Here is a 22,375-nt window from a genome sequence, read left to right as displayed (position 1 = left end):
AGAATACAACGCAGGATAGTTGCAATGATGGATAAACATCCTCAGTCAACTTCCTCACAAATTCAGGCTGTCCTGCAGACTCAGGGTGCAAAAGTGTCAGCTCGGACCATACACTGTCGTCTGAATGAGATGAAGCCCTATGACAGGAGACAGAGGAGAACCCCACTGCTGACAAAGAGACTTAAAAAAGCCAGACTGGAGTTTGCAAAAATGTACCTGAGTAAGCCTCAATCCTTCTGGGAGAACATTTTGTGGACAGATGAGACTAAGGTAGAGCTTTTTGGAAAAGCACGTCATTCTGCTGTTTACAGAAAATGGAATGAGGCCTAGAAAGAAAAGAACACAGTACCTACAGTCAAACATGGTGGAGGTTCAAAGATTTTGGGGTTGTTTTGCTGCCTCTGGCACTGGGTGTCTTGAATGTGTGCAAGAAATCATGAAATCTGGAGACTATCAAAAGATTTTGGACCACAATGTAGGGCCTAGTGTCAGAGAGCTGGGTCTGCGTCAGAGGTCTTGGGTGTTCCAGCAGGACAATGACCCCAAACATACTTCAAAAAGCACCAAGAAATGGTTGGAGACAATGCGCTGGAGAGCTCTGAAGTGGCCAGCAATGAGAGTCTGGATCTAAATCCCATTGAACATCTACGGAGAGATCTCAAAATTGCTGTTGCAAGAAGGCACCCTTCAAATCTGAGAGACCTGGAGCAGTTTGCAAAAGAAGAGTGGTCCAAAAATCCAGTTGAGAGGTGTAAGAAGCTTCATGATGGTTATACGAAGCCATTGGTTTCAGTTATTCTTTCCCAAGCGTGCACAACCAAATATTAGGTTAAGGGGAACCAACGATTTTGTCCGGCTCATTTTTTGAGTTTTGTGTAAAATTATGTCAATTTCGGCTTTTTTCTTCTGTTTTATTCTGTTGTTCCAATGCACATAAATGAAATAAATGTGTATACAAAAACATTTGTGATTGCAACAATTTCTGGGAGAAATGGTGTATTTTCTGTAAAAATTCTGGGGGTACCAATACTTTCGTCCATGACTGTATGTATGCTACAAAGCCATGTTATTTACTTAAATTACATAACTACATTACCTTCAGCAGTATTTGCTAAACCTCTGATTGCTAAAGCTATTTTAGCTTCACTAATTCAAATAGCTATTTAGTTGAGTATAACTAACTGCCGTACATTAAATACAATACAAGCTCTAAATGTCCCAGAATCCACTCTGAATATATATAACTATGTCATTTTTGTCCAAATTAGCTCACTTTGATTTTCAAATGGAAAAGACACCATTTCAAAAACCTGGTAGGACTTAGCCTATATCAAAACATACTTAATTTTTTCACAAAATTTTACTAAAAGTACCTTTTGAGTTTATTTCTTGCCTTAAAACAGTAAAAACTTTCCATGAAAATGTCACATTTGTGTTCTGATTGATGACCTTCAACTATTGATGTGCCATATCTATATAAAGGTCCTTAACGGTACCCTTCTGCATTGCTTTCATTTTGATTCATTTCCACATACTTCTGGTCTCCACTGGTGCCATCCTGGATGTTGTCAGGGGAGAAGGAGCCAGGGATGCTGCAGGCCTCGTCTGAGTCGTCCATTGATGATTTGTCTGCAGGGTCGTACTCGGAGCTGTAGTCCATTGGCACCTCAGGGTCTGTGCTGGGGCTGAGCATGTCTACAAGGACAAGAGGGCAAGAAAATGGGATGAGTTCTGTGAGACTTTAACAGACAACAGTTTAGGAAATACTAAAAGATCACTGCAGAAATGGGCTTTTTCTTTAAAAAAAAAAAAAAAAGGCTAGCAGCTCAAACTTTTAAACAGCTTATCATGGTCATCAGACTCTGGATTAGAAATGGCTTACATACATTTTAAGATGCTTTCATGGGAAATTTGGGGTGTGTCTTTATTCCACCAAACAATGATCTGTGAATTCTACCAATGCTGACATACTAGTATTTTGTGCAAATTACTTTTTTTGTCTTTACATATATACAATGAAGCACAGATATGAACAGAGTACGAAATCCAGAGAATAACACATTTCTGCAGTGATGTATATTTTTTTTCTGGAGGTGTATTATATGTGTAAAATGTTGTGAAAAGTGCTACTGGCTAATGCTATTACTACAACAGAAGAGTACATGCATCAGCACTGAGCACAGATGATACTTACCACAGTTACTTCTGTTTTCTGAGAAGATAAAAACATTAGTGGCAGTGAGTTTGAGTCTTGTTAGATAATGTATTGCATCATATATGATTTTAAAAGTAATCTGGCTCTGACAGCGGAAGCATGCAGGGTTAAAAGAGCCATTTGAAAATTAAAAATAGACTTTAATGAAACTTCACTGAAAGATATCTTCTCTCACCTCCGATTGTCTCCCCGAGGCAGTCATTAGGGACCTTATATGCACAGCGTTTATGACAGTTGAACTTGCAGTCTATGGAGGAACAGAACACATCATTAATTCTAATCAGATTATTTGCAGTCCAACAGGATTAAGCTAATATTCTGCATCTAACTTGACTTTTGTGAATGGCTCCTTATCATCACCTTTGCACTGCAGGCCCTGCCTGAAGAGTCCTCGGAGCAGCCTTTTGCAGTACTGACACACCGTCGGTCGTGTGTATGAGTGGACAGCAAACGTGTGGGGCACCTTCACCTTACTCATCAGGATCTTGTCCAAATGAACGGGTCGACCTGTGTAGAATCGTCTGGCCTCACTGGGGGTCCGTGGCTAGGATAGGGAGGAAAATTAGCACTGAACAATTAACTGATGGTAACATAAATTCTACCAAAAACTTTTTAAGAAGGTAAATAATTATAATAATAATAATAATAATAATAATAATAATAATAATATCTGGAATTTATATAACACCTTTCAAGAAACCCAAGGACGCTTTACAAGAAACACATAAGACATGGACAAACTATGTGATGGGTAGGAAGGGTGTAAGGGGTGGTTTAGTGAAGACCATAGGCTGTGGTGAACAGGTGGTGTTTGAGACGGTTTTTTGAAAATGTCCAGAGATGGAGCGCTACAGATGTCTGCAGGCAGAGTGTTCCAGAGGGTGGGGGTTGCAGCACTGAAAGCTCTGTCTCCAAAGGTTCGGAGTTGGGTTTTGGGCATGGAAAGTAGGCTGGTGTCTGAAGATCGAAGTCCGCGGGATGGTGTGTATGGATGTGTATGTGTATGAATAACCTCCAAACTACTTTTTTATCCAACCTTTCTTAAACCAGGAGCAGTCTCATCCAGATACAAAAATCGGGTTTCCCATCTGACCTGTTCTATTTTTTCTTTTGGCTGCTTAGTGCCAGCTATCACTAGTTATGTTGATGTGCTTATTTACACACCAGCTGACAGAGAATGGCATATCATTCAATGGGAGTCATGTCTGCATCAGCCTGCTAATTCAACACTTCTACAGCTTTGCTTGTTGTCTCTATTAGCTCAAAACATTAAATACTTGCTGTTTAAGCTGCTAAATGCTCAACTTTAAATGTAATGTGCAATCTGTGCTTTTTTACTTTATAAAGCTGAGCATGTAGCAAAATGTGAGATTTTTTTTAGTTTTTTCCATCAAAAACTTCTGAAGCTGAAGAAGACACATGTAGAGCTGTAGGAGGGGATATATTGTGAATATAAAATTGCTGATTATGGGTCATTAAAATATTGACTCCCTTCAAACTGTTTTTCACATTCGAGAGGTCAAAGACAAGAAATTGATCAATAATAACTTTTTTGCCCTTATAACCAGTTTACTTTTCGGTTCAAGGAAATGGGCACAGAACAAATCTCTGATTGTGACACTGACCCACCAGTCACACAGCCCCCTCTGCTGCTGGGCTGTTTCTGATTAGACAAACTTTGACGTGCATGGCCAAGTCTTTTCTGTTGGTTACGGAGCAAATGTGACCTTAGTTTTCTTACTTCAGCATTTTAAAAGGTCTGCTTGGGATGTCTGCAAGAGCAACTCAAGATATCTGCATCATAATCAGGGGGATTTTTCATTCTGTTTCCTGAACCAATGGTTAATTATAGGAACCACACGTTAGCATAATGTAAGAACAGTCCTTAATGTGTTAATAAAATCTCCACCAAAATAATAAACACAGCAGAGAGATCTACATTCTTTGTGGGAGGGGCAGGTGGTCCAAAAGGCTAAAGAAATAATTTCCCAACATCTTGTCCTCTCAGTTTACTTAAATGACCTCAGGCTGCTGCTTTATCGCACCCTGTAGGAGAACAAATCGTTATTTTAAGGCTTTTTATTCCTTCTGCCATCAGGCTGTTAAACTTTGATAGTAGTCTCATAAATGTAGACTTATAATGTAATCTGTAATGCAACTCTGTGTATCTTATTTGTTTTTTTAACATTTTAATCTGCCTGACTCCGGGTGTGTCATTACTAAAGGGGCAACATGAGGGGGTTGACGTGTTAATGAGCATCTCGGTCTACATACTGACTATTTATTGTTGTTGTCTCTGACATTTCCTGTTTGCTGTTTGTAAATGTATGTTTGGTCTGGGTAGACTGCAACAGCTGACATTACTATTCTGTAACATTAAGTGTAAACGTCAACTTACAGCTTAATGTAAATGCTGCAATGTTAAGGCAGATGGTAAAGCAGAACACATCTTGTTTTCCCCTTTTCTGCAAAATAAGCAATTTGTTGATGTGACACTGAAGGACAGCATACATTAACTGACAAGACTAGCATGAGATATTAGTCAAACATTATTGATTCAAAGAAGATTTTAGAGGTTTTTATTTTCACTAATTCACCCTACTGTATCCTTGACTTTTCTGTCTTTATTGAGGGGAACAGTGAGCATAGTTGGAAACAGGGATGAGAGAGCTGGGCAAAGACATGTGGGAAAGTGTCACAGGCCAGATTCAAACCCGTATCCTGTCTTTTGTCTTTCACTGGGGCTAAGTTAAATACAGAATTAACCAAATCAAATAATGATGAATAAAGTGTACATTTGCAGAGGTTTTTCAGTTGTTTCTAATGGGAAGGAGCCTGGAAACAAAACATTTACTGTAACATATTAGTGACGGGTCATTCATGAACGAGCCGGCTCTTTTACGAGTATGATCATATCTGGATTCTGTTTGAGAGCCATTTTATATCATTACCATTATTTCTATCATGCTTAAAAGTCATTTTTGTTAACTGAAACTAAGTAAAAACTAGGCTTCACACACAAAAACGAAAAACTAAAACCGTATTCAGTGCTTAAAAAACTAACTAAAATGAAATAAAATTTGGGACAAAATCTCCTTGGGTTTGGTCTTTGACAGCATACTGACTTACATGTATGACCAAGCCTTCGAAGATGTACAATCGCTTAAAATAAGACTTCACAAAATTGTCATTTTAGGTCTTGAGTTGTACATAAACATCAAAATTGAATAAATAAAATGAAAAGTGAAGATCTGTTTTGGGTCTTGCCTCAGAGAGGTGTCTCACATTGCCAAAAAACCTAAAACTGATAAAAACTAAACTAACAATCCAGCAGTAAACACTAATAAAATCTGAACCAAAATTCAAAACAAAACTAAAAATAAAAAATATATATATTTTTTTTTTAAATCCAAAACTATTGTAACCATGGTCTGTGTTTTGTGTGATTGATCAGTAGGGATGGTCTTTTCTCTACACTACTCTACCACGGCCACACCATCATTTTCATGCCTGATGGTGTTTTATATTAGGTGTGTCATACAGCCCAGCCAGTGAGCAGACTTCATCTGACCCACAAGGTGTTTTGGGGAGAAAGTATACTTCCAAAAATAATTACAGGATATTTTAATTATCTAAAACAATAAAGTATAATTTGAGTAAAATACCAGAATAAATATCAATCATAATCATGGAAATGCTAAATTTGGCAGATCAAGTGAAGCTAAAGCGGTACCAAGGGAAGTGCCAAAAGAGCCATATCTTCTTGCTGAGCTGAGCCAAATGACCAGGATCTAAAAAGAGCCATAATCCCCATAACCAATAACATTTTAACAGTAGCCTTTTAACAGTAGCCAAGGAGACTGGGCTTCCTAGGAAAGGCATGGTCTTTGGTTTAAGTTGCAGAGGTTTTAATCAATCTCAGTAACTTGAAAGAAAGTGTAATTTACAGTATGTTTAAAATATTCAGGAACTTTTTAATCATTAAACTTGTGACATTAACTTTAAAGGCCACCTGACTGGTTGAATTAAAACTGAAACTCTCCTGAAGTTCACAAAGCTCAAAAAGAGCAGGGCACAGCAGCACGACTCCAACATTACCATCTGTGTGTGTGAGCGGACGAGGCTGGCCTCCTCTGAGCAGGTGGAGGCCGTCCCCACGCTGTACACCGACTCTGTGGTGGACAGACGCAGCGACTGGCTGCTGCTCAGCGAGGTGGTGGACAGACGCCGTTTTCGCGCTCCGCTGCAGTTGTTGGGGATGCTGAATGCACAGCGTTTGTGGTAGTTCAGTCCACACCCTGCAGGGGGCGCCATGGATCAGAGAACCAGGGACGAGGAGAGAGGAAGAGAAGAACTGGTCAGTGTGGCTGTTCATTTCTCAAGAGAAAACCTGAGCACCACATTATAGAGTCTTTTCTTAATTTATTTCTTTATTTCCTCACCGTCACACTTGAGTCCCTGTCGGACCAGCCCAAACAGCATCTCTCCACAGTGATCACAGAAAGCTGGGGCCCTATATGAGTGAACGTTGAGTGCATGGGGCCGTATCTGGAAATCTTCAAATGTGGCCGCAGCTAAAGAGATAACAGAGGAGGAGTGTGGTTCATCTCTAGATACAATCATATGACTGTAGCATGATAAAGTGGATAAAAGGCAAACAGAACAGAATAAAGGCGTAATTTCTTCCTAAAAAAAACACAGTCTGAATCAGAGGAAGATTTAGATTAGTGTTTTGTAAGGTGTAGTCATCTCAGCAGATAAGGACTTAATGAAGAGTCTGCAGAAGTCTGTAGAAGGTTTTAAAAGGATGATTTATACTTTAGTTTTATGTGAAAGTTTGATTACAATGAGTTTCTTACCAGAGAGCACCACCTCCACCAGATCCCCCTCCTGAATGTCACTGGCTCCTTTCACCAGCTGCAGGATGTTGTTTGTTGATGTGTCATGTTTGAAGAGCAGAATTTTGTCATAAATGCCATAGAAGCCGCACTCTGGGAACTAGAAAAGAAAATAGAAACAAAAATGTAGGTTAGGCGAATCAAATGGAGAAAGTTGTAATTCAGAGGGGAAAAAGCAGCTACATTTCAGATCCCATAAGAAAATGTTCTCAGCTGAAGTGTGCAGTGTCCAGTCTGTGACAATATGACCAATGTGACTGAAGAATGAACGCTGAAGATAAAAAGAAAAGCTGGAGCAACTTTAAATGAGAGACAAAACTCTCTATAGATGTAAGTGAGAACCTAATCTTACATCTTTTATGGTTGACTGTTAGCTTAGTGTTTATATCCACGCCCCATGAATAGATGCTGCAAGCGTGAGGCCTGAGTTTAAATTCAGCCTGCCGCTTCCCTACCTACATACATACACACCTAACATAGATATTATAAAAAAATCAAAACATGCTAGCTTTCTGTCTTTCAACTCAAAAACAATGTGTTAAAATCCTGGTGCAATGTTGACTATGGTAGTAATTCTCAACCAGTGGGTTGGGACTTATAAGTGTGTCACAGGGCTGTCATCAGTAGGCTGTGAATGTGTGCCTGGATCAATCAGTGGGCAAAAGTCTTGAATGTACAGTAGCACTAGGTGGACATGCATCCTTACTTCTTATTCCACTCAGTTTACCTTTACCCGTGATAACAGGTGCATTTCAGTCTAGTGATGTTCCTAGGCGTTTCATTTCCCATCCTATTACAAATAAATTAGAATATTGTTCAGCTGACTAGTCTAAAGTCAAATAAATACATTTTGCAATATAACTTCAGTCTGCAACAGTAAGGCAATGGCTGTATCTGAAATCCTTTCATATTTATTATCTAGTGTTATAAATAGTGAATACGTCATTATGTAGTGGTGACTAATTTCTGTGTGAGCATATAGTACACTCATTATCTCCCACAATGCATTGTAAAAAGTAGTCAACAAACAATGGTCAGTAGTCCAGCGATATTTACCATCATGGATTAGTTGAATGTGCTGTATTCTTTTCACATGTTGGAAGTTGTAAACAACTTTTTAAAACTCCATTAATGTAATAAATAAAATGATAGAAACAGAGAAGTTTACTACTTTAGTCTCTTCAGCTGAAGTCATTTTAACCCCTGTAGAAGTTATTTATGCTGATCACTTATCTGGATCTAAGAGATTTATGTTTTTAATCAGTTATTTATCGATTATTTATCAATTTGTAACCAACTTCACTTTGTCTAACAGCTTCTATTTTAGTGATTTCTTGATTCAACAAATCTGGCGGTAATCAGGCCTGGGTGTGGCCAGTGAAACTGAACTCAGCTTTCCAAAAACTGTGGTTAATCACAGTTAACTTGTGATTTTACAAGGTTTGGATTTTTCCCCCCTTAAAAATTTTATAATCATTCAGACACTGCATTTTCTTTTTACTTGGGTTGTCTTTGTGAAATATAAAAATTAGTCTGATGATCTGAAACATTTAAGTGTTATAAATATGCAAACAAGTCAGGGATCAGAAGGGGGGCAAATACTTCTTCACAGCACTGTAGATAAGGCAAAAAAAGAGCATGGATGCATGTTATTTTAACTCGTCAATGTTTGGAATTTCTTAAACTGAAATCTAGAGAAATATGGGGGTTTTCCAAAATAACTGCCATGTGGCTGGGTCTTTCGGTGTGCTCAAATGTCTTTGCGCAGGCTTCATGCTGAATACACAGTGACACGAACACCACACACAGACAAACACACACACTGACATGTTGGTAGTGTATACTTGAGGCTTCTATCCGTTAAGGAGAAAAATATTCAACACAGACCTGACCTTTATTCCTCCTGCTTTAAAGCTCCTCTCTGACCATGCTACATAAGTGCATCAATGCAGTCTATATGTAAATACTCTCCCTCTCTCTCTCTCTTTCCTTTGAGGGCTGAGGACTGATAAGTTATTATTTTATTAACATTCCCCTAATATATTTTATCACCTTAATGATTAAACCTCAGCATATGAGCTTATCATCATTATGAAAACATTTAATATATGTCATGTTGCAGGAAATATCAAAGATTTACTGTAAAATAATAAATAACTGATTAAAAACATAAAACTCTTAGATCCAGATGAGTAAAAAATTAAATAATCATTCAGCCACTGCATTTTCTATTTACTTGGGTTGTCTTTGTGAAATATAAAAATCAGTCTGATGATCTGAAACATTTAAGTGTAATAAATATGCAAAAAAAACTCAGGGATCAGAAAGGGGCAAATACCTTTTCATGGCACTGTATTTGTTCAGTATTTGTAGTGTTAACTCAACAGTCCCGCTTTATGTCAACAACAGCAGTGTAAGCTATCGGACGACAAATAAATATATACATGCCATTGAGAGAAAAACATTAACTCTTTCAGAGCTTAGCCAGCAGTAATGAACATATAGGTCTATCTCAATAGACTTTTATCCCCTACCTGATAATGCAACAGAACAGAAACTGTTTAAACTACACAACTTTGAACTCTATGAGCACTGTCAGAATATGAGGGGCAGATTTTGATGTGAAAGTGAAAGACAAGAATGCAATTTAAAGTAGAAATACAATGTCTAAGAGAGGTAATAGCTGTCTGTTTAAGAGATAAATCACTGTACTCTTGCAATACTGCTGACAAGTTTCTCATCTGGTGCTCTGTACATGGACTAATCTGCCCACATTTTTTAATTTAATTGATATAAAAAAAGAGATTAAGTTCATATTAAAGCTGTGGCATAGAGTATTTTCATACTGCTGAGAAAAGGCACATATATTGGATTTTACGCTGAAAGTCCACCAAACATCCCGAGCAGACACTGCTCAGTCATTTTCATTATAAACATCTGCTTCAACATTTAAGGAACATTCAGCACTCTATGGTACATGCAGGTGCACAGCAATGTCTTTGTGTGTTCAAGGTTCTGACATTACCGTATATCCTTCACTAATTCCAGCACGCCCCACTTTGTAAAGCTGCTGGAATATAAAGCAGCCAACACCAACACATTCAAGCATACACGTGCACAGGTGAGACAACGAGGGGACACACCAGCTCTGTTCAACAAATTAATCAACTAGTGGAGAGCTGGACAAAGGAGAAACTTTATCCTATCTTCCTATCAGTTATACCCACAGACACACACACACTCAGCTGTTTCCACAAAGCTCTTCCAGAGATATGAGAGATGAGTGTGTCAGTCAGAAGTCAGCAGAGCAGAGGAGGCTGTCATAGGGAAACCCTGCTCTCCTGAATCTTTAATATTGTCTGGTTCACTTCAGTGGACACACAACACAGGACACCACAGCTACAGGTGGGAGTGTTTAGAGTAGAGAATTTAAAAAGTTGAAGTTTTGTAGACAAACATAAAACCCACAGAGCAGGTGCCAAGAGGCTACACTCCTCGACACACACTGGTCACAGGTTTGGATCCTTACCCTGGCTTAACCTCCTGAGACCCTGCATGTACATATTATTTGTATATTTTTGGGGAATTTGATAAGAAATTTTAGGTGGACTTTGCTGTGAAATTTGTGCTCAAAATTTGTCAGGATTTCTTTTTATGTAAATCTTTAAGCTTTCTCAGAAAAGTTTACTGAAATGTTAGGGGAATATATGTGGATATATCTGGGTATTTTTTGACAGGACTTTTTTAATTTTCAAAAAAAAAAAAAATTGGTAACGTGTCAGAAACTTCGGGGAATTCAGGGGATGTTTTAAAATGTTTTGAGAATCTCTAATAATTTTAAACACCTCTAGAACTTTCCATGGAAATTTAGTTTGTGATTGTCATTATTTGTTTTGTTTATATACTCTGCTTTGGCAACAAAGGTTTTAACCATTCATGCCATTAAAGCATATTTTGAACATGAACTTTAGTTCATACCCGGCCTCAGTAAGTTCTTGTGGTCCATCATGAGCAAAATGATTGCAGCATACATCTCTTATTAACTGACACTATTTCTTACCAACTTAATGTTCGCTGAAAAACGGGCCCAAACACACTCAAAATGAATATATAAATTAAATACATTTGTTAAAAATGTGAATGAAAAAAATCTATTGTTCTTGTGTTGTACAGTATAGACTGCAGATGTTATTTTTTGGTGAAAACTATTTCCTGTTCAAAAAAAAGTTTCAGGTTTTATACTTATCAGGTCCCACTGATCCCAAATAAGTGGGAGAAACTAAAAATGAATTCCAAACAAAACCTCAGGTCTCAGGAGGTTAAAGCCCACTCTCTCAACATATTTCCTGTCTCCCCTCAGCTGTCCTGTCCAAAAAAGGCAAAAATAATCTTAAAGACAACACAAACAAACACACACATAACCCTCCATATTGTTTTTCTCATGTTGGAGTCGAGATCCACCATCTGGCCCGGCTTTTACAACTTACAGGAAGGGGAACCCTGGTCTCCACCTCTGAACGACACAATGATACATACACACCTCCTCTCCACTTACCAACAGAACCACCCTCCTTACAAACAGAGACACACAGCCTCTCCTCCCCCTATTTCCCTTCTTCTCTCCTCTTACATATAAACACACAGTCTCCCCTTCAGATTTCCCATCAGGCGTTCCACATCACCACATCTGAAATCCAGGCTTGGTTTGTACCGCCGCCAAGCTACACAGCGAGTTCACCACGCCCCAGCAGTGGGCTTCTGCTGCTGACCACAGTCGACAATGAGACACTAACAACAGAAAAAACTGCCTTTTTGTACACAACATCCTCAACCAATTCAGCAATCATATCAACTGTGTAAAAAAAACATGTTTAAAATGGGTATAATCTTAGTGTAGCGTGCTATGGTGTTTAAATAAAACCAATTAATTTGAATTCCAAAAACGGAATTTCATACTGAAATGTGAACGTTGATTTTAAAAGTTTTACTCTTACAAGAAAAGGAGGTGTCAGCACTCAAAAAATGTCCTTTTAGGTGGTTTTATTTAGGTAGGCACAATGGACGCGTTTTGACTCAAGATGACCACGAGTCGAAATGCGTCCTAGATAAAAGTACCTAAAAGGGCATTTTTTGAGTGCTGACACCTCCTTTTCTAGTAAGTCTTTTTTGTCGTGCACCTTGAGGAGTTTACTGTTTGGACAGTGCTCCTTTTTTCGCTTTCTCTAAAAATTCTGCTCTTACCTACTTTTATTTATGCTTTTCATTCAAGGACTTGCATTACCCCAAATACTACACACAATTTTCAAAGCCAGAGATATTCCTAATATATCATTGTGACGTCTATCTCCAGTCACAGCTGCACCATGAAAGAGCAGCCTGATAGGCATGAAATGTGTACTGTTGCCATGGAAACACTGGGATTTCATTTAAGACTGCTACAGGAAACCTGGACTGCTACAGCGCGCTGCTCTTCCGCTGCTGTATCTCATTCATGTTTTTTGCTGCTTACTTGTGATGGTCCTTAGTTTATTTTCTGCCATCAGCTTTGCATTTGGTTGCCCAGGTTCCTCCGTAAACAACTCCGCTTTAAGTCTGAGTCCAGCTTGGTCAACACACAGCGCCTACAAAGAGTATTCATCCCCTTGGATGTTTTACCCTTTTATTGATTTTATAAATCAATCATGGTCAATACAACTTGGCTTTTTTGCCAAGAAAAAAAGTGAAAACTGATTTCTACAACATAATATCAATCAAACAAAAATATGTAAGGTAATATAAGTGACTGCATAAATATTCACCCCCTTTAAAATGACTGACCTGATTTAATAGAAATCCAGCCAATCAGTATGAGTAGTCTCATAGTTAGTTAAATGAGTAGGGATACATGATATTGTCAGCCAGTTATCGGTATATGCAGATATTGGCTTAAAAAGGCAGTTATCAGTATCGGCAGGTACAAAAATTTCTGCAGATATTTGAAACTGATAATTAGTGTGTGAATATCATCATATATTGACTGTACATTTTTGCCATTTGTACTAATAAGTTTGTAAAGTTTTAAGTGGGACCAAAAGACCTATGCCAATTGAGGTCTTTTCTTTGTTCATTAATCTTTAAAGTTTAAAGTGTTTTTAAAGTACTCAAATTTGTTTCTTTGTTCATTCTTATACATCAAAATGTGTTCAAAAAATGAATTTTTAGGTCTGAAGTACATATTTTAATATTGGTCATTGGAATAGGTGGCTATTTGCTCAAAATGTGCCAGGATTTCTTTTTATGTAGATCTTTAGGCTTTCTCAGAAAGGTTTATTGAAACTTCCTTCTTCTGCAGATCCAGTCGATCATTTTCGTGCTTCTGTTTTATTCTCTCTGAACACTTTCACTTTCAAGCCTGGGCAAAGTGGGGAGGGATGGGGTGTAAACGGACCTTTAGGACACGTGATTGGACCATTAAACTGTGATCATAACGCAAACAACAAATCGGTCACTGCCCCTGCTCTCTGGGGCCGGTGTTTAGCAGAAATAAATGAATGAATATATCATACTGGCCCCAAAATGCGTCAGCCCACCAGGAAAATGCCTGATATGCCAGATTGCCAGTCCACCCCTGGTATCAGCTAAAATTAATCTGTAGATATTGGCATTTTGGATATCGGCAAAAGATCCAGTATTGGGCATCCCTAGAAATGGGGATCACCTGAGTGCAGTGAATACATCTAGTGATTTTAGTATAAAGACACCTGAGTCTGTATGGCCCAGTCACAGGTTAATCAGTATTCCTGGCTACCATTACACCATGAAGACAAAAGAACACTCCAAGCACAACAACAACACAACAACTGCTGCCCGGGTTCTTCACCAGTCAAAGCTTCATGAGAGTGTGGCAGAGAGAAAGCCACTAGAAACCTCATGAAATCTTGATGAGAGTTTGTCAAAAGGCATGTGGGAGACTCCAAAGGCAACTGGAAAAAAAGTTCTTTGGTGTGATGAGACCAAAATGATGTTTTTTGGCCATCTGACAAGACGCTATGCTTGGCAGACACCAAACACTACACATTACCAGAAACACACTATCCACTGTGAAGTGCAGTGGTGGCAGCATTATGCTGTGGGGATGCTTCTGGCAGCCAGGCTGAAAGGCTTGCAAATGTAGAGGGTAAAATGAAGGTGGCAAAAAAAACCAGGGAAATCCTGGGGCACAATCTTATGAAGTCTGCAAGAGAACTATGGCTTAGGAGAAGATTTCTTGACAAAGACCTGATTCATAGAGTAAAAGCTACACAGAATTGGTTTAAAGACAACAAGGGGAACGTTCTGGAGGGGCTGAGTCAAAGCCCAGGCCTAAATCCCATTGGGAATTTGTGGCTGGACTTGAAAAGGGCTGTTCACACCTGGTCCCTGGTCAACCCGACAGAGCTTTAGCGGTTTTGCATAGAAGAATGGAATAAAATTGCCATGTCCAGATGTGCAAGCCTGACTGAAACCTATACACACAGACTCAGTGCTGTGATTGCAGCCAAAGGTGCATCTACTTCATACTTAATAGACGATGCATATTTATGCAGATACTAGTTTTACATTACACATTTTTGTTTAGTTGACATTACTTTGTAAAACTCTGTTTCACTTTGACATTAAGGATGTTTTTGGTTGTTTTTTTTTTTGTCAAAAAAGCTCTATTATACTGACCATGACTGATTTTTAAAATCAATAAAAGGGTAAAAAAAAATCCAAGGGGTAATTTATGGTATAATGTTCCATTCAGCAGTGACTTTTAAGGGTTAGTAGAAAATATGTTTTGTAGCTGAGGCTAAAGATTTTGTTCATTAAAATAAAATCTGGTGGAAAGGGCATGTGGCCATATACCGTATATCACTATTGTTTTATTTCAGTGCTGCTCTATCACTGTGTTGATAGTTGAAAGTGTAATAATACTGTGTTGAACTGTGATCTGCAAAGAGATGAAATGATCCTCAAATCCACTTTGATGAGATTTTAACTGGTGGCCATTTTGTCTGGCTTTATTACTGAAGCCTTAAATTAACTTACAAAAGTAAACCAGATCATCAGCAAACAGATTTACTCTTGACATACCATTTCCTGAAAAATTGGGATGTTGTGTGAAAATAGAAATCAGTACAAATTATGATTATTTTCAAACACTAGAAGCTCAAAAAGCACAAAGATAACATATCAAATGTAGAAACTGTTCCACTTTGCTTCTTGTCTCATCAGGCCATGCTAATTTAACTGTAGGACATGAATAAAAAGAGGCTTCAAACTTTCCCTTAATCCTGCAGCAGGTTGTGTGACATGAGTGAATCATCAGTGCATCAGTACTTGGCATTACCACATGTAAGACCGACTGCTGCCTCCTGTAATTACAAACACCCACAGATCTCAGATCAGTGGAGACGCTCAGCCCAGCCCTAATCCACAGACACCCTTCAGCCGCAGTCATTTGTCAGCCCCCATGGCGCTGTTTGATGCTCTGCTATTACCCCGCACTGTTACTGCAACTGCTCACATCTTTTTTCAGCAACTCGAGACACAAATCAAGTCATACTATCCTCTGTCTGCTGTCCTAAACATTCACAATGTACGTCTGGGCAGACCGCAAGACTTTACAGCTCTACTAAAATAACACAAATACCCCTGAACCACATTAACCTCAGAGTAAATGACCATTTTTCTTCTCTTGCTGTTTCAATCTGCAGTGAAAATACAGGGTGGGAAAGCACAAAAACCACACATTACTTCTGTCTGAGTATAATCACGATGAAAATTCAATTTTTGCTTTCTAATGACAACTCTACATGTTTGTGTTTGAGTATTTGGCTGTGAGCGGCAGACGTTAGGGATATAGTGTGTTTGTGTAAGTCTGCAGACAAAGAGCGGGCTGTGTTATCATACATACTGTAGTGTAGTGTGGTTTGCCTGGAGACAGGGCTGTGTCTGCAGCCACTGTCTTTGGGTTACCAGGGATCAGGTTGCCCTGTGTCGCCTGCACTATTCCTGCTGCTCTTCAGGCCAATGAAGCCATTATGAGAGGAATTAACGATGGATTTTTTTTTCCAAACCCCTCCCTACAACAAGAACAGTTCCCCTGACTTCACCTCTGCACTCTCCAACTCTCCTCCATCTTCTTTTCATTTAGATATCTGTCTCATATCTAAACCGATACGTCAAATGGATAGCATCATACAAAAACAACATCAAGTGGGCCAAAGAGGCACAACAAATCTATTCTATCTTCTCTTCTGAGCTCTAGCACAGACATCAATGTGATACAATCCCTCCTCTGCACACTGATGTCATGTTTAAGGTTGGCCAGCTGTGCTTTTCCTCACCAGCAACATGACTTATCCGCTTTCTCCAAAGCCTGGATGCTTGGTTTTCTCTGGAAAGATGAAATGATCTACCAAGGGTAACAGATGGACAGAATAGTGGAGCACAGATATCTAGAAATGGCTCTGCACAATGAGAGGAAGAAGACTTTTGAGGCTATATTTCCTAATTTTTCTGTCCATTGCTGATCAATTTCAGCCCTAATACAGAAACTATAACTACATAAATGCATAGTATGTCTATGCTGTCCCAAGGGGGGTAGGCTCTGCCCACATCCACTGCTTATTCCTTGATTTGAACTGAGGGCTCTATTCAGTAAAACAAACTCTCTTATGTGTAAACAGTCAACCATCATTTTTGTATCATGGGTGTATTTTAGAGAGAAAAGCTGTTAAAAGTGGCCTTTGATGTGCAATTTTTCAGGCTAATTTCAGGCTATTTCTGTTGAAAAAATATCAAATACTACAGAGTTGCAGTTCTTTAAATGTGAGACTTTTGGTTATGAATAAAAATTCTTTGGTTTTCAGACTCGGGTGAATAAAACAAGCTTCTAAAGAACTCAAAGACTGATCTCCCATTTCCTTAAAACCATAAACCTCATTCTCTAAAAGTAAAACATTTGAATTCTTTGAAAATATTGCTGTAACTAGTTAAAATGCATAATACAATTTTCAAAGAAGCTAACAGATTAAATGTTAGAGTGATTTTTAAAGAATACTTTTACTTTATGCAGCTTTTTTCTGGCGCATTAAGTCACCTGCTTGATTATGTTATGAACAGCACTGGAAAACTGATTCTGGTTGATGTTTCTGTTTTCTTAATGGTTAAAGAATTTATTGATTTATGTTTAAACAAATGCAAATCATTTCACTATATTTTTTTATTTGCAGTTGATTCGCATCTATTGCTCTTATTTATGTTTGGCTGTGTGGTTATTCTGGGATCCCCCTGCTAATCTACGAGGCTATGCGGAAAGTATCAAGCAAGAACAGCACACATTCCTATCTTTCCTGTGCCTACAAGGAAAATCTGAGGGAGGGAGAGAAGCAGCATTAATCCAGAGCAGAGCAGGTATCAGTCACAACAGAATGACACTGATTACGTCAGAAGCAGATTAAAGGAGGAGCTGGGGTGGTGAAGGGTTGCAAAAAGCAGCTTGCAGAGAGAGCAGCAAAGCATAACCAGGCTAGAGCAGTTTGGATATGGCAGCTTTTAGGGGTGTCACGAAATATCAATATACTGATATATTGCGATATTTCGTGACACAATACTATAAAAATATTTTAAAATGCAGTGTCGATATTTTTTCAGTTAATAATTTAGTTTGTTGGTGCGGTAGTTTGTGGTGTAATTTCGACCCCTGACTGCTAGTTGGCGGCAGGCACCACCAGCCGGCTGCAAGCGGTTGACTCTTCCCTCTTCTCCTCTGCTTAGACAGCGAGATCACATGAGACTTCTGGTCTGAGAGAGCCGGTTGCTCAAGGCTACCCAGCAGTGCAGCTTTTGCTGCATTCGTAGCGGATATGTGGACTTTTTTAGGCTTCCAAAAGATTAAAGATGGTACAGACTTCTACAAGAGTCAAGTCATTTGTAAGATATGCTGCGCCAATGTAAAATACTTGGACAACACGACAAACCTGACGCTAGACATTATAGCGATCGCTTAGTGGCTAACAGCCAACATGAAAGAAGCCTGCTGAAGCTACCACTGATTTTTACTCATGTAACCATAATTATCCTGTCAATACTTGGTTTTTGTAAGGACCTGTGCCATCATAGTGTCGTTAAGAATGACGGCTTCTGTAGTACGATAAAAAAACACTGACCTGTCATGTCATGCCCTCCTCACAACACAGTACACCAGTCCTTAAAGGAGGACATGAGGATCAGTCTTCCTCCACAAGCACCTTGTCATTACGCTAAGACATACAAGCTTAAGTCCCAAGAAATATAAAAGATTTTAGTAAATTTAGGCTATATTGATATGATTTTTCCACTTTTCTTTTAGAAATCCTGAAAGTATTTTAATTCATGACAACAAATGTGAAAAATCCTCATCTTCAAATTGCACAAAAAGAGTTACAACTCTAGATGATGCAGGACCATGTATTTTAGAATACACCATATAACTTTTAATTTACATATTAAACATATAATTTGAATAGATTTTTCTTAATAGCTTAATTCTGTTCTGCTATATTCCATATTAACTTAACATTACATAGTTATTTATTTCTTGAATAAATATATATATATATATATCTACAAACCCACATATACATACAAGTTTATAAATATATATATATCTTACAAAAATATCCCAATATATCACCTTGCTCATAGTATCGCAATATATCGCAATATATCAATATCGGCACCCCGTTTCGCAATACGTATCGTATCGCCAGATTCTTGACAATACAATCCTCCTAGCAGCTTAACTGCAATTAGCCAATAGCATGCTAAAGCAAATCAGCTGGGCATCAGCTGACGAGGACTTATGAAATCAGCTGATCTCGATTTTATGGCAAGCTTGTCTCCGTAGCCTGCTGAAACTATTGTAAACACTCTGTTTATTTACCTTTCTTTAGTCCTCAAACCAGATCAGTTTCACTAATAAGCAAACAAATATGGAACAGCATACATAATTCTGTATTTAATTTTCACATAGGAAAAATAACACAAAAAAGTGGCAACATTAACTTTTTCTTAGCTTCAATTATTTGATGCCAAAGAAGAAAATGCATGCTTATAGTGACAGTACCACTCACAAAAGGAAATGTGCCACATTAAAATGCAAAGACAGATAAAATCAGCCTGTTACAACACAGCCCAGAAAGATGGTTTTTACACAAGTTCTACTTCTGGCAAGCCCACAAATAGCCGAGCATAGTTTAGGATTACAAAAACAACAGTCACATAAAAGCACCTGAACACTAAACAGGTGATCTCAGTTTGTGTGCTGCACACAAAAACGTCCTCTTCATCATAACAGTGATGTCATGGAACAGGGCTTTTGTCGGTGAAATTTGAGATCAAAATATTGTATTCAAACACACAGATGTACACCTACACTTGATGCCACAGCGCTGGCTACATTTCCTCTCATCTGTGCATCTATTATGTCTGTTTTTATAGTCCACCTCAACCTCTGATTGTGCAGGTCACAGCAAAAAAGAACTGACTGAGAGATCTTTTGTCTTTAAGAGCAACAAGTACTTAAACATCGTCAACTTTATATTCACTTTTCTTTGCTGTATGAATTGCACATATCAATGATTAAGTGATCAGAAAAACGCATGCACAAATGAGGCTTTATTTTTGTAAACACGATCATGCAATATACCTGAGAGTACGTGCATAAAAAAGGAACAGCGGTAGAGTTTTTTTAAACACTACAGCAACAGGTAAGACTCACCACAACAAAGCCTCAGTGCTTACACACAAGTACGGCACTAACGTCCACTTTCATTGTAACTTTTGATGGTTTGTCAAACGGCTGCAGAACAGTGTGTCTTAAAATAGCTCCCCTTTATAACAGGGATGCTGCACATGTAAAGACGTTTATGTCCTGCTGAGAAAGCCGCTCACTTCTGCTTTTCATCCTCCCCATCACTTCCCCTCCAGCAGCTCAGCGTGAGCCACCTTTCACCACCGAGCCGCACAAATACACAGAAAAATCACATTAATGCAGCAGAGGCATTGGTGCCATCTAACCAAAGCTGTTTAAGTCTTTGGAGAAGCCACATGCTTAGGTGATTACTCATCAACAAAACAGACCTGGGTTAGTCTTTGTTTTGTTTAAGACTGAATTATAATTTTAAAGCAGTGCTGCTTTCTAACATTAGCAGAAGATTTATGTTTGATTTTAGTTTTTGTTCTTTATTAGGATGCAAATAGCTTAAATTAAAATGTTTAGGAAGCATTATTCTTGTGATGCAGCTTGCACTCTAACAGCTGCTTGGTTAGCTTAAATGGTTTTGTTGCTTGCATGTTTTTCCACACATGAAGGGAAACTCCACAAGCTCTAAGAACACATCAACTTTTCTGCTTTCTCAGGACTGCATTAGGCTTTGAGGCCTTTACACCATCTTTAACAAAACAATCCATCACTCTATCTTCTTTACTTAGAAAACAAAAAGTAGCTTGAGTTACATTATGTTATGGTTATTTCTGAACATATATTCTTACCATTCATGTTATCTGTTACTTAGATAGCACAGGAAACTGCAACTTTGATTAAGGCTCTTCAAAACTGTGAAATAGCATGTTAAAAAAAATCACATGTGTAAGCGAGAGCAGGAAGAGTATGAACATGTTAAACATCTGATAGCCACACCAGTCACTGAAAATACAACAAACACACTGATGAGACTGTGGCAGCTTAACAATTGTAAAATTCTCAAAATTACTAAAATGATTCAATTTAGATAAAGAATGGGGGTCCAAAATAGCTTATATTAAAGTTGACCCTTATTTAAATTCACATTTAAGATGACATAATATAAAGCTGTTACACAGAGCAGCAGTGACTGCTGTTGCCTCATGGTCAGAAGGTCCGTGGTTCACATCCTGTATAGGCAATGCAAAAAAAAAACCTCCACACAAATACATATAAACATCTATTAATGTTAATGGATTAACATTAGTGTCTTTTATATGCATGAAACACACAAGATCTCTACACTTTGAGAAAATTTGTTGTGCAATGCACTCTGGGTAGTGAAATGGGTCAAATGGGTGCATTGTTCTTCCTGAGTGTCATTTTAGTAAAGAGGACAACATAATAGAAGTTACTGTTAAGTAAACCATGGTGATAGTAATCAGAAATACAGGATGAGGAACAATGCAACCCTACCCAGAGTGCATTACACAACGATGGCAGCCTATTTGTGGATTTATTTTTAAATGTTCTTAAATTGTAGATTTCTAGTCTGTATTTTTTTAAACAAGCATAAAAAAGACATGAGTGTTAATCCATTAAAGCCAGCATATCTTAAAATGTTAGGGTTCCCTTTAACTAGAAAAGTTTCCTGTTTTGAATGAATGCAAATACATGTCATCATTACAAATTCAGTCAAAATTTTACAGCAGACTTGACACTTTTAAAGTTCAAACAAATATGTTTCAAATTAAACTCAAAAGATGTAAGATGCTGAGTTTTTTATATACATGTAGTTTAGGTTATTACATAGGATATGATAGGATTAAAAAAAAAAAGAAATTGTACAATGTGATGAGATGGGACGTAATGTGATGCAATGCTAATCGATACAGTGTGATACAATACAATTGGACATGATGCAAGGGATACCATACGATATGAAACCATTCAATAAGATGCAATACAATATGATACCATATGAAATTATGTGATATAATATTATGTGATGCAATGCATTGCAATGAAATACAAGAAAATACAATACACAAGATACTCTACAATGCCATGCAATGCAATGCAATTCGATATAATAAGCTATGGTAAGATGCGCTGCACTGCACTGCAATGTGATATGATACGATACAATACGATACACAAGAAATGCTACAATGCGATGCGAAAGATAGGATCCAATAAGATACGTTATGATGCAATGCAATGCAATACAAAACACAAGATACACATCATTACAAAGATATGATGCAAATTACAATACAATACAAATTAAAAGACGTGCTACAATACAGTGCAATGCAATGTGGTTCAATACAACTAGATACCTCATGGTACACAATGATATAAGAAATGCTACAATACAATGGGATGTGATACAATGTGATATGATGCGATGTGATGTGATGTAATATGTTACAATACCATGTGATGTGATGCCATATGAAGCAATACAACAAGATATGATACTATGTGATATGATACACAAAAATATGCTATGCTAGTACAACTATGGGA

General features: G+C 38.0%; 1 protein-coding gene across 3 annotated transcripts in view; it reads right to left on the bottom strand.

The window, feature by feature from the left end:
• The window catches only part of prkd2 (protein kinase D2), a 63,709-nt gene that overhangs the window by 16,452 nt on the left and 24,882 nt on the right, over positions 1 to 22,375 (bottom strand). The window contains exons 1-8 of one of the 3 annotated variants that reach the window (XM_041807947.1): positions 10,139 to 10,202; positions 7,075 to 7,213; positions 6,658 to 6,789; positions 6,314 to 6,513; positions 2,576 to 2,759; positions 2,391 to 2,462; positions 2,195 to 2,212; positions 1,536 to 1,695 (exon numbers count right to left, since the gene is read on the bottom strand). In XM_041807947.1, the coding sequence (XP_041663881.1) occupies positions 1,536 to 1,695; positions 2,195 to 2,212; positions 2,391 to 2,462; positions 2,576 to 2,759; positions 6,314 to 6,513; positions 6,658 to 6,697 (674 nt within the window). In that variant the 5' untranslated portion in view covers positions 6,698 to 6,789; positions 7,075 to 7,213; positions 10,139 to 10,202. Of the gene's footprint in view, positions 1 to 1,535; positions 1,696 to 2,194; positions 2,213 to 2,390; positions 2,463 to 2,575; positions 2,760 to 6,313; positions 6,514 to 6,657; positions 6,790 to 7,074; positions 7,214 to 10,138; positions 10,203 to 22,375 lie in introns of those variants that run through there. The other 2 variants (XM_041807932.1, XM_041807939.1) reach the window with 2 other exon arrangements.

This window comes from Cheilinus undulatus, linkage group 2 (genome assembly GCF_018320785.1).
Source record: "Cheilinus undulatus linkage group 2, ASM1832078v1, whole genome shotgun sequence".
Lineage (NCBI taxonomy): Eukaryota > Metazoa > Chordata > Actinopteri > Labriformes > Labridae > Cheilinus > Cheilinus undulatus.
Note: the sequence above shows the minus strand (reverse complement) of the source record. Positions and strands in the feature narration are given on the sequence as shown.